This window comes from Nipponia nippon, unplaced genomic scaffold (genome assembly GCF_047370975.1).
Source record: "Nipponia nippon isolate SJK-2023a ecotype South Korea unplaced genomic scaffold, ASM4737097v1 scaffold_1, whole genome shotgun sequence".
Lineage (NCBI taxonomy): Eukaryota > Metazoa > Chordata > Aves > Pelecaniformes > Threskiornithidae > Nipponia > Nipponia nippon.
The window spans coordinates 29939389-29952301 of record NW_028262290.1 but is presented as its reverse complement, the minus strand read 5'-3'; the positions used below and the strand labels follow the sequence as shown (position 1 = coordinate 29952301).

General features: G+C 38.5%; 1 protein-coding gene across 1 annotated transcript; it reads right to left on the bottom strand.

The window, feature by feature from the left end:
* Positions 1–5333: 5333 nt before the first annotated feature.
* LOC104022791 (carbonic anhydrase 1) lies at positions 5334–12617 on the bottom strand. The gene is given in 7 exon segments (XM_009476544.2): positions 5334–5561; positions 6750–6905; positions 7901–7963; positions 8849–8944; positions 10857–10975; positions 12172–12369; positions 12581–12617. Coding segments are annotated over 7 exon segments (780 nt in total). The 3' UTR covers positions 5334–5450.
* Positions 12618–12913: the final 296 nt, after the last annotated feature.

The window sequence follows — 12913 nt, the reverse complement described above, 5'->3', positions numbered from 1 at the left end:
AATAAGAGCAGGCCAAATCATCACCACAAATCAAATTTGTGGTGACTCAAAAAAGTGTGTCCTCGTGCCGCCAGGATTCCTGTGCATATCTGGTGGTTTTGTGACCGAAAGGTCAAAAATGGTCCTTAGGAAACTGTCTTACCTGATGCTGACAAAGTCAGCGCTCGTCTACGTGGGGGCAAGCCCGGTGGCCAGTGGGCTCAGCTGGGGCTGAATTCAGTGATGTGGCTGCAGCCAGGCCCCAGCGCAGATCGCACGCAGCCAAGCGGCAGGCCCGGCCCCTGGCCATGCTCCGCGGCAGCGTTTTGGCGGACACACGTTGCCCCCCTGCCCTGCTGTATCCGGTTACTGAGGCGTCGCTCCGGCAGCCATCGTCCCACCGAGCCACACGCACCAAGAGCTGCCGGGCATGTGACATGCTCGGTCTCCCCTTGGCCATCCTCGGGTTTCTCTTGCTTGGGCGGGATGGATTTAAGCTCATGGGTGTCCTGAGGAAGGGTAAATGCTGTTCAAAAGGTATGTGAGGAATGAAGCCAATTCCCCCCCGGGGTGGGAAGAGAGAGGGAAGCTTGAGGCTTTCCCCAGCTCACTCTTAAATTTCGACCCTGGATTGTGTGTGTGTATATGAGAAAATTAAGCAGAGACTACACATTGCCCAATACAGTCAATATCAGGGATAAGATATTCCAGCCTCTTGATTTCATAGATTTATCCAAGTGTGAGCAGTAGCTCTCCACAGACAAAATAGGAAGTGAATGTAATGGATATCTAAAAGGGGATCATCAGGTGGCGATAGTTTGACGATGAGGGAAGTGCTCGTTTCAGGCTGCAGGAACAGAAAGTGCTGCTGCTGTCACTGCTCCCAAAATGGCACAGCTTGGTCCAGCATCCACTCGGGCTCCATGGACCCCGGCAGGCCAGTGCCCTGGCAGCACCACCCTTTGCTCGTCTGCTGGAAGCCACCAGGGCGACTTGGAGACGCAGGGCACTTGGTCCCTCGGGGGAGCAGGTGCCCCATTGTCACCCGGGCTCCTTTAGCACCCTTCTGGGAAGGACCTTACACCTTTGGCTGACTTAGTGCTGCAACAGATAGCCCTTAAAGAAATTAGTCACAGTATACTGTACTGGCGTGAACACAATCCCATAGGTGTATTTTTCCTGCACGTATACTATTTAAGCTGACTTGGATCTAGCTACACTATGGTGAACTTTGTGGCACAGTTTAGTCTGTTGACTTTAAAGTTTTTATGGTGTGATCTCTTGGTTACCTCAGAGCGTTGCAAAAGACTTAATGGCTTCAGCAGTCAAAAAATAAATGCATTTTATTTGAGCTCTGTGCTAATGCAGAAAAACTTGAATAAGGCATGCAAGAAAGCTATAATGCATTACCATAACATAGGCAGCAGTACACCATGAATCCTGGTGGGATTTTTTCAGCAATTTTTTTTCCTTTTCTTTTCTTTGATAAATAATGCAATCAAGAAGTTCAGAATAGCTAGCAAATGTGTTAATTTTGACAAGCAGTTTTGCTTGAAAAACAATTTTAAAAGTTTCAAGATGCAGTATTACATCTGGACATTTTCTAAATGGTCTGCTGTGACTGACTTCAGTTTTAAGTGGTTTCTTCCACTGCCCAGCATTGTTGCTAGCTGCTTCCAAGCCCCGCGTTTCCTATCCTGTGCAGCTGGGCTTGCTCAGCACTGCAGCCCTGCATTGCTGCACCTGTTATAGATGGGATTAAAGATGCAGAAGATTCCCAGAAAGTCCTACGAAAGAAGTGAGACTTCCTGTACAAGGCCTTTCCTTTTCCAAAAGATCTACAGACCCTATGGTAAAATCCCTAAGCTGTATCAGGAGCTATTAATTAGACCTCCTCAGGCTATATCTCATCTACAGGGTTTTACCTGGGCATTCTCAAAGTACACTTATCAGTTGACACCTTTCTGATTATAACAGTACATTTATTCCCTCGACATGAGGGAAAAGTTGAATTAGGAAGGATTTTCTAAAGAAAAAAAGAATGTAGAACATTAACCAAGGCAATTTTGTCTTATAACCCCAACAAAGGAGTCCTAGTTAATGTGCCCAGCAGAGATCAAGATGGAAGGGGTTGCTGAAGCCTGACCTGAAGCCCGTTCTGCTGATCAGATGCTAAATGCGAAGTGTTAACTACTTTTTCGCAGCTGTAGAGCTACACAAGGGAACTTTATTTTAGCAGAGTTACTGTATTTGGAAAGTCTTTGCAAGATGAGGAGAAGCTTAGCAGAAGTTCTCTAGATGAGTTGTGTCTGTGGTTGCTTGCATTTGCCTGTCTCTCTGTCATTTGGGACTAAAGGTGATTTATTGTGGGGTTTGGCTATTGATGCACAGCACACAGATACCAATATTTTTAAGTGTGGATAAAATATTGAGCAGCAAATGAGAAAGCAATTTTCATTCTGGTAAAAGGCAGAAATGGTATTCTTAAAATAAGACTTAAAATATTTATGTTTTTCTGTGCAATTTTCTCAAGTCTTTGGTGTTGAGAAATCACCCATTCGAACTACTGCACTGGGTAATTTTCCTTTCCATCTCTTATATTGCTAGCAAGTACTATTAGGTGTCAATATAGTGATAGCTTTATGTCCTAAAATAAAATCCTGTTTGTATTTTGTTCTCTTTTTTTGCTATAAAGATAAGAGATCTATCCTTCACTGGCAATCAAAGTCTAGAGATACTATGAAATGAGCTTGCCTTTCCTTGATCAAGTCAAGGACATTTCCTTTGCCTTACCATTCCCTAGACTATGAATTGCTTATTCATTTTCTTGGTTGTCATCATCAGATCTATTTGATTTTCACAGTTGTTCCTACTTGATGTTTTCACTTGTATTTTATTGAAGTAATTTTCCGAAGGAGTTACACAAAAAAGAAGCAGGGTGAAGTGATTTATGTTGGAGACAAACTTGAGACAAACCAGTAGATCCAGCTGCCCGCTTCCTGTCACCCTTGTGTGCACATGCAAAGGTCTCCAACTGATTGAACCCACAGCTCTGCAGCTCAGGCCCACTCTAAATCTGAGAAACTGCAAGATATAGCTCAGGACACTAGTTAGAGAGCTTTTTAAAGAGAGCCTGAATGAAACAGCTCTGTATAGGAAGCTGTTGTTCTGCCTAACAGATTTGTTCCCATTTCTCAAATGTGTGCCTGTTGTGATCTCTTTGTGAAGTTTAATTTTTTTGCCATCACAAGGAAGATGCCTCATCTGAAACCAGTCAAACTGATAGAGCTGTGTCTCTGTTCTCATGTTTCTCACAAGCACCATCAGATTTTCTTCTGGAGAACTGAGAGGAGTGAAAATTATTATCTTCCTGTTCACAGCAGTTAAAGGGACGATGCAGTTGCTGCACTAAGGCAGAGACAACTGGTGTGGTTTCGGGATCGCTCATTAAGAAGGTATCAATTACCTGAGGGAATTATTGGCCTCTTTGTAATACATTTTCTAAGCTTATGAACAGAAAGAGGCATTTTACTAGCTTTGCTTAATAAGGTAATAGGAATAGGTATTGCTGATGAGGATGGCAGGAATATCTGACTGAATGTTGATTTGTCTGCTTTTTAATTAGCACAGAAGTGAAGACTAATTTTGAATACTGAGCTCCTCATTCCCATACTCATGGGTAAGCTCCCATTTTGTTCATGATTCTGCATCAGGGATTGATATTACTAGGAAAAGAAGCTTTTCTGACAAAAGGGAGATTCTTGTTTGTAAAGGCGGAGGTCTAAGACTAAGCTGAAGTATTACATTTTAGCTGCCATGTGGTTATCTGCAGTTTGTGCTCACTCTTCTGCACCTTCAGTTAAGAATTTTTCCTTTAGTTCCAAGCTAGGAGAGTAAGACTAAATGACTTCTCCTTTTTTTCAGGTGTAAATTGCTTGTGATATCTCAAAACCTATTTCATACAGAAAGTTAGCCATAAATGTGGCACCTGTTTTGGAATGGAATAAAGAAAGGTCTTGGTGTGATTTTATTGTGTTCCTTACAAACGCATTGCATGGAATTAAGTTAGAGTTTTGACTTCTGTCATTGTGCTTAGCAGGCTACTGGCACAAGGCAGCAAGGGTACACAAGCAAACCAGGTATAAGATAATTTGATTGGGGCAAGTAATTATTTATTCATTTACATGTTCTGGTATGATAATTGTTGCCACTACATTATGGTGGCAAGTCACAGACCAAGGCCTTATTGATCCAGTTGGATACACACACTGGTTAGCTGGAAAGGTGGACCTAGGAGTATGTCCCGCTGAATGCAGCTGACTGCAGGAGACGCAGTATTTTTCATTAAAGCAATTCAGCTTTTGAATACGTTGGGAACATGGATTTGAAAAGTTTCTGTACTTTATAGAGGAAGTGTGAGGAACTGTAAATGTTTACAGCACAGCTTTTACTGTATAGTCAAAGGCATGCAAATGTTAAAGAAGAATCTGTATCTGTAACAACGTGCTGGAAAACCCCAACAAATAATAGTCACTTGCATAATTTAATGAAGATACTTTGTCATTTCAGTCAAATAACATTTAAGTTACATAATGGTGTCAACTGGAAACCTAATTTCTGTTCTAATGCTTTATGTTGTTCCTTGTAGAGTCTGACTTCACCTTCTTCCAGCCTTTGCCACTGCTGGCTATTAAATAATTCAGTTGTCACTGCTGGAGCCATTTGCAAAGCTGAGTACTGCTCTGCTTGAGAAATAGTGAAACTGGTGCCCTAAGTGTGAGACTTGAATGTACAGCCAGATCAAGGTGCTTTATTTTTCCATGGACATATGTTTAATAATTCTTTATTAGATGTGCAAGTGAAATAAAGCAGCAATTATCAAACAATTTCTTTGAAAACACTGATAGCATAGCACTGTTACAATACTGTTTCATTTCAAAGCACTTTTTATTAATTTAATTTTAATCAGGCATATATCAGCTAAACTAGAAAAAGAAACCATTTTTATTAGCCAAATCAACAATAACCCATTAGTAATTGCCATTAAGAGTAGCAATTTCATTGCAAAAACCAACAGACATCTCACACAGTTGCATGAACTCTCCTTGTGGGAAGCTGAGTACTGATTAATTTCACTCTGAACAATCACTTTGCTTCTTATCACCACGGTTTACTTAGTACATCAGAAGGACTGTGAAGGTTCATGAAAAATTTTAAAGTACATTTCACTGTTAAAAGTCATGCATTAAAACAGATTGGTTGCCTACCACACAAAGAATATAGATTAATTTTGGTAAAAGCACTAGCCGAATGCCACAGTGAATTACAACAGCTTCTGGCAGGACAGGAATATTGCAGGTAAGAACACATGTACGTTCTCATTTCTTTGGTAGATTTTTCCATAGTCTTTGTTTGGATGTGTTGCTCTTGATGAACAGACTGTGCTCCAGATTTGCTTTGGTTGTCTGGAATTAGCCTCTCACCACTCTGCCTTTCAGCGGTTGGGGTTGCCGGTGATTGCTCAATATGGGACAAGGTGCTTCCCCTTCAGCAGAAGACAGGATTGTGCGGAATTGTGCCAGCTAAATGGAGCAAGGAAGGAAGGGATATATTTAGCTTTTCACTTCTATATTGCACGTCAGTGAGCAATTGCTATACTTCCCTACTAGCTTTCTATTTTTTAAAAAAATTAAGCTTCATAATATTGAATCAATCCAGTGGTGAGTCAGGATTTATGCTGCCACAGAAGTACTGGAATGAACAACCGTCTTTTTGCAGATCCTATTCAGTCAACTGTCACAGAAACTTTCAGACACTGGTACCACTATGTTATCACCTATGTAAAAAAACCTGGGGTTTGATAAATTAAAAATATCACCAATTGTGAAAGTAAAAAAACAATGCCTTAGGACTAATTCAACTTCGCTTTAAACATTGTTTTTTATGTCAAACTATTTGCACTTAATTTCTGTCCCCTATCCATTGAATAGGCCAATTAATAACACCTTGAACAAATATTAAAGATCCTCATAATACACAATTTATTTCTACATGTGTGCTTTTTATTTTCAAAGATTCAAAGTCCTTAACTAGCCTCATCTGGAAAGATATTAATTCAAACACCTTTGGAAGGACAGGTGACAATAATTTAACTGCATTTGACAGTTTCATAAGAGTTTAGACCAGAAAGAATACTTACGTCAATAAGGCCAGTAAGGGATATTTAGCTTATCCTACACATCTTATTAGGAAATAATGCAATAATAAAGCAATTTGTAGAGCTCCTAACCACTCTATGATAGCACTGAATGGAGAACTATACTCTGGCTATTTGATCTTGTGACACATCACAAAACTCCCTGCTGAGGCAGGTTTTTGGCTGAGATTTGATGAGAATGTGAATTTCTTTTGGGGAATCTTGTAGGAATGAAGATGGGAAGAATTCAGTTTTCTACCTGGCTTCTGCTTTGGGAGATGCAGCACTGCAAGGAAGTTTAAATAAGCAAATCGCCTTTCCTGGAGCAAGGGAAGCAAGTCCCCCAGTTTGAAGTCATCTTGTCTCAGTTCCCACAAGACTTTGTAAGATGTGAGTAGCCTAACCCGGCTGAGGCAGAATCATTATTAAGAGCAATAATGTGGTGTAAAGGTAGTACTCATTTTAGAGTAAAAATGAGACAAATAAACCTAATAAAATGTAGCAATACAATGTAAAGTGATAATATCCCTGAAGCTAAAAGACTAGAAGGGTCTTGTTCCTTGTAATACTGTACCTGTTCTGAGCTGATAGTAATTGGGTCTTTAAGGATAATCCAGATGACACTCTCATGGAGGGGAGGATGAGTCAGAGAGCCACTGTAGGTCCAGTAATCCATGGATTTAGGCAGTAGGCTTGAGGGATCAAAATCAGAAAAGGGAGCTTGCTTACCCTGGGGAAGATATGCTGGGTTAATTAAACCCATGAATAAGATAGGATTTACATCCTACAAGGGAGTGTGTTCCTAAATCAGAGGAGGTCATTTCAAAACACTAATGTTTTCTCATAGCATCAGAGGTGAGTTGCTCACCCTGGTGATAAGTGTGACACTGAGATACATCTAGGATGGCACCACCAACAATAAGCAGTGTTACTCAAAAACAAAAACCAACTTCCCCCCCCAAATGGTATCAGATACCAAAGAGTTCAGTCATCACTGACTAAAGGGTTGTGTTTTGTTTGGTTTTTTTTTCTCCAATACTGAACTCTGTGCTCCTGAGGAAGCAAAACACTTCAGTGTATAATTAATTTTCAGCTGTCTGTTGAGACTAAAGGGAGGATTCACACATGTTGATAATGTTTGCATGTTTAGGGTCAAAGTCTACATTCCTTTGTAAAATCCTGTGGGAGATGCTGTATTGTATTTTTAACATGCTTCACTAAAATTCAGATATTCAGATTCTATCTCTGCTTATCTTGTGCCTTTATGAGAGGCTTAGTGGGAGTGGTCACTGCTTTACAAGACAGCTTAAGAAAAGTGCAGTTCTGGTGTTATTTCTTCTCCCTTGTTTTCCCTCCTTCAACTGAGCAAAACTTCAGTTTGGTTATTGTGAGACTGTGCTGGTGGTGGACATCAGAAGTAATTTTAAATAGACAGACAGATGGATGAAAGCGTAGGATTAGGTAGGAATCAGGAACTGTGTACTCTTACTCTTACACAAAGAGCCCATACCTGTCTACAGGGTGGAGCCCCAACAATACAAAATATCTTATGGGATCCCATAAGCTCATGTCCCGGATCATGCTTTCGGCTCCCACATCTCAACAGCGTCCTTCAGCTGAACCTCTGCATTATTCTGAAGTCTTCAAAAAGGCAGATGAGAGATTGCGTAGATTTTAATTTAACTACTCTGTATATTATCGTGATCAGGCTGTGATGATGTTTACCTTAGTCTTTACTGAATCCAAGGCCTTCAAGACACCCTTCAGGTTTTCATTGCATAAGCCAAGCTGCAAATAAAAAAATACTTTAAAATCCTAAATACGTAACAATAGTTTTATTCTAACAGAATCAAGAATAAGAATATGCTTTATAAAGGTTGATTACTTTAGCTTTGCAAACCCACTATGAACAAGACAAAATGTAGAACTTTTGAGGAAATAACAGGAAGCTTTGCTCCTGCTTTGCAGAGTAATGCAAACAGTAGTGCGAAAATAATCTGATTCAGAAGTATATGATTGCTTCGATCATATGTGCTTATCCTTGAAATTCGCTTTGAAAGCATTCAGAGAGATGGTTTTGCTGCTATCTTTTTTGCAATGGGAACTATGAGTAATTGTATTTTAGCAGTATATAATAATATATAATGTTATTTTATGGTATTTCCTTAATATAACAAAGTCCTTAATAATAAGGAATTCTTTTTCCTGCCTCAGTTGGTTTTGAAAGGCTAACTATGTCATGTACATGGATTCAAGATTTCTTGGAGTTCTGATTTGTAATTTTCTCTTCTGATTGATAGATAGTAATAGCACACGTGACTCAAACTCTCTTTCTGTGAAAGTTCACATCACTGTTAATGGAGTGGAAAGCAAACACAAAAGGTGTGAGCATTGCCTGTTACAAAGGCAGATGAAACACCACAAGCTCACTAGCACTCACGCCTTTAAAGCACAGCTCTTCTTTAAAGTTTTGTGGATGAAATGGGGATTTGGGTAAAACACCCATGTAGAAGCATGGGCAAAGCTGGCAACATGAGCTAAATCAGGATAAAAGACATTAATCTCCACCGATTTAACACAAAGACATGTTTTTCCTAGTTCTCATCACTGGCTGCAGTTTTGATAAGGAAAAGGAAGAGAGACACATGTGTTTTCAGTATGTCAGTAACTGACCTTCAGGAAAACAGTGACAATTGCCAAACCATCCAGCTTGTCGAAAGCCTCAGCTATATTCGAATACTTGTCCGTGTTCCAGTGAAGGAGATGAAGCTAAAAAGCAATTGACAGGACTGTTTTTGCTGGTTCTATTACAAAGAACGGCCGTAATCAGAGTAAAATAGTTAGAAATGCCATTCTGCACTCTTAGGGTCTGACCGTGAAACTGAGAACGTGCTTGTGAATGCCTGCAGATTTATGGTGTTCTGCTGAATTGCCCTGGCATTGTCAGGACTCATACTCAGGCTTTATCTTGAGGTAGGCAGAACTGCACATATTCCTGAAAGCAATTTAGGGGTAAGTACAGAGAGATGTGGAAAATCACAACTTAGAAGGGACGTATATTTTTCTAACTCTACTGCTAACAGTCTCCTGTGCATGCCTTTATTTCCATGTTTTTAAAAACGTAATACATAGCATTTTGAGGAGTGTAACCCCTTTGTTACACATGGTGCAATATTTATTCACAATAGTCCCATTTACTGCAAAAGATTGATGGTATGGCCATGAACATCATGGCTGTGGGTGGTTTATATTCAACAGACATTTCAACAACTTTTAGTTCTGACAGTATTTACTTTAATAGAGTTTTGAGGAACTTTTGTTCATCCTAGTATGTTGCTTATTATATCTTGAGCTATTTTTCATGTGAAATACAAATTTCCAAAAACTTACAGAACTTGGAAATCACAATAATTTCTTTTAATGCCTTCTCACCTATGAATACGCTTAGTAATTCCTTAGCAACTATTTAACTCTATAGCAATAGCCTAGTCCAGGATTATTTGTATAACGTTTCAGCAATGTGGTCACAGAAAATATCAAAACTTCTGCAAATACAAGGAGGAGATTCAAAAATACAGAGACAGAACATGGAAATTACCATATAAAGCACATAATTTTAAAATTCTGATTTAAATTAGAATTTTTTTTTAATTTCTGGTATTTTTTAAAGCTGAATTCCTGTCTTTTCAACTTAACATCTTTACTGTTTCAACATATTTAAACTATCGATTCAAAGCAAACTAATAAACACTTAATCATGTGCTGCTTAAACACAGCTTAAGTGCACTATCTCTTTACAGCAGAAAGCAATTCTAAAGGGACACCACCTTCTTATCTTGGCTGTATCAAATGAGATAGCTTTAGCTCTATCAACAGCGGAAAATTTCCTATTAGGAACACACTTCTGGCTATGTGTTCCTAACGCCTAAATTAAAAATGCATAATCCATCTCATTAGATTGTCATGTTGTAATGTTCCTAAAATCTAAAAAGCTGCCAAAGATAATATTACATGGATTGAACATGAATTATTCGCTGGCACGTTGATGACTATTAGCAGGACAGTAAGACACTGGAAAACAAATAAAATCTCTGACTTTAGAGGTGGCTTTTAATTTTTGTACAACAGACCTTGCTTCATTATGGAAGACATTTAATGTACTTGACAGCTGCTGGGGCCCTTACTAGATAACTTTTTCACCTCTTTCTCTTCATTAATTTCTTCTGGGTTTCCTTCTTATTTGCTGTTCTTGAAAAGCCAGAAAAAAACACCTTACGGTGATCAGCATGCTTGTAGCTTTGAGGAGCTCCAGCTACAATTACAGTGGGGCATTGGGTGATCAGACTCTCTAAAAAGCAGCTGATTTAGTATTAAGCTGAATGTACTTGTACAGCTGACCTTTTTAACATTTAGCAGATGTTTATACCTGCACCTTTCAGCCCTATTTCGTTATTTAAATATGGATTTAGATTATCTAAATTTAGATTAATAAGTACTGACCGCAAAACCCAATTTGCTCTTGTAAAGTCTACTTTGCACATGTAGAGATGGTATTGCTTTTGCAAACTAAAATAATTATCAAAACTATCTACATATGCTTTTTTTTTTTTTTTTTCCCTAGGGATGATATATGTCACTGGACTTTGAAAACTTGCTTTGACTTTTCTTTCATTGACTCTACCTCTGAGGCATATTTTCTTCCATCCACTGTGTGCTCCGAGCCTTGTTCATCTGTTTGGCCCCAATGGAAGTGAAACTGCTGCAGTCTGTATGTTCCAGTGAGAGGTCCACCTGTCAGCACTGCAAGTGCATGAAGTAAGGTAAAAACATCATTAATCAATAAAGTCTTCCTGACAGGCAAGTTACAGATTTCAAAGATTTTATAATGTGCAAGCAGTTTTCTACATGTTAGCATGTTTTGATATTAGATTATTTTTAAACATTTGGAGGAAAAAAAAAAACCAAACAAACCAGAACAGTTTGTGCAGTTAAGCCAAAGTTATTGAAGGTTTTCAGTCTAGGTATATATATGGTGCATTGTTTATAGTAAATCTGCACGTCTCCTCAATATGGTTCCAAAATTCAGGTGAAATATATGTGAATACACCTTCTACTCCAGAGAGAAAACAAAAGGAAAAGTAATGCAGAAAACCAGTAGTTTGCCAGAAACAGTAACTGGATTTTAATAACTGCAGAAGAAACAGTCCTACCACATGGAACTCACTTCCCACTGAAATTTGTATTATTTATGACAGTATTTTAAAGGTCTCTTCCTTCACAGAAGTAACAGTTATAGGTACCTGAAGTTTTCTGAATTTAGATTATGAGATGCCACAGGTGTGCTCAGATGTTATTGACACTGTTCATTGGTCATTATCATTAATTCCTTGCTTACAAGCACATAAATGTGTATTGATTCCCACTGTGGTGATAGGCACTTGTGATTGTACATAATGCTTAGAAATACGTGCCTGGAGTTCTAGCAGCACTTGCAATACTGTACATCAGCACAAATTAATCTCCTCCTTTGCTATCAAGGTAATAAGACTCTCTGAGCAAAAAAACCTAGTCCAGAGTGATTTCATATGGAGTTACACTGTGAGTAACTTTTACATATGCATAAATCTCCAAGCACATGTTGATTAAAAAAAAAAAAAAAACAAACCACGATTGAGTAACTGTGTTTAGAAACTCTTCTCCTACCTTCCCCTCCCCAAATCAGTGATTGTCCTGGAGGTTTCCTACTGGGAAATTACCAGTCCTTTTGCCATTAGCACAAGAACACTTGCCAACAAGTCCTAATTTTAAAGAACTTAATTTGGATCTTCTGTGACAATTAAAGTGTGTTGCCAACTAGTATAACAAAATTAGCAAGCCTAATCTATATAAATACTCCTGAAAGGCACCTAGTCTTGTTTTCTATATAAACGAGAGAAAAAGCGAATGAAAAAAGAAAATGTCTCACACCTCCCTCTCCAGATACCCTTTTTACTAACCTGATTGATTGTCCTTATCCTCAAAATTCACATGGAAAGAATGTCAAACATTGACAATCTCTTTGCATGTGGAAGGTTTCCAAGTGATCTGGAGAAGTCCCAGTGATGCATCTTTTTTGACTTCCTTGGTTTTAATATCAATAGGAGATTGACGGTCTCCATTAGCAATAGGGTATAACTTGTGCCAGTGGTCAGGTCCTAGGCAAAATAAATAAATGAATGGAGTTTTCTACTTCAGATTCTGTACCAATACTGAATTCATACCACTTTCCCTTGGAACCAATTGTATACGTAATACAGATACTTGATATGTTAATAATCCATGTAATTCTGAAGAATTTTTATAAGGAAAAGAAATAAATATTCAATATATTATAAATAAATCTGATCTATTAAAGATAGCTTTTACCATTGTTGCCTTGATAACTCCAGTTCAAACTTGCCATTTTTACTCCTGGCAAGGTACTGTCTTCTTTAAAAAGAAACTACTGGTGCTGATGAAAGCTGTTAAGACAAGATCTCTGCTTTGATTTTCTTCTGAATTTCTAACTTACACCTGGGCTTTTATATGCCTGGTTAAACAGTAAAGACAGTAATATTTTCTAACCAACGTTTATTGATTTCATATGATTTCTGAATGGCATGAGAAACTGTGATAAGAGAAAGGATTGTAATAAGGAAATAGTGTCGATTGCAATGTTTACTTTTTGATTCAGCACATATATGAAGACAGATATGAGTT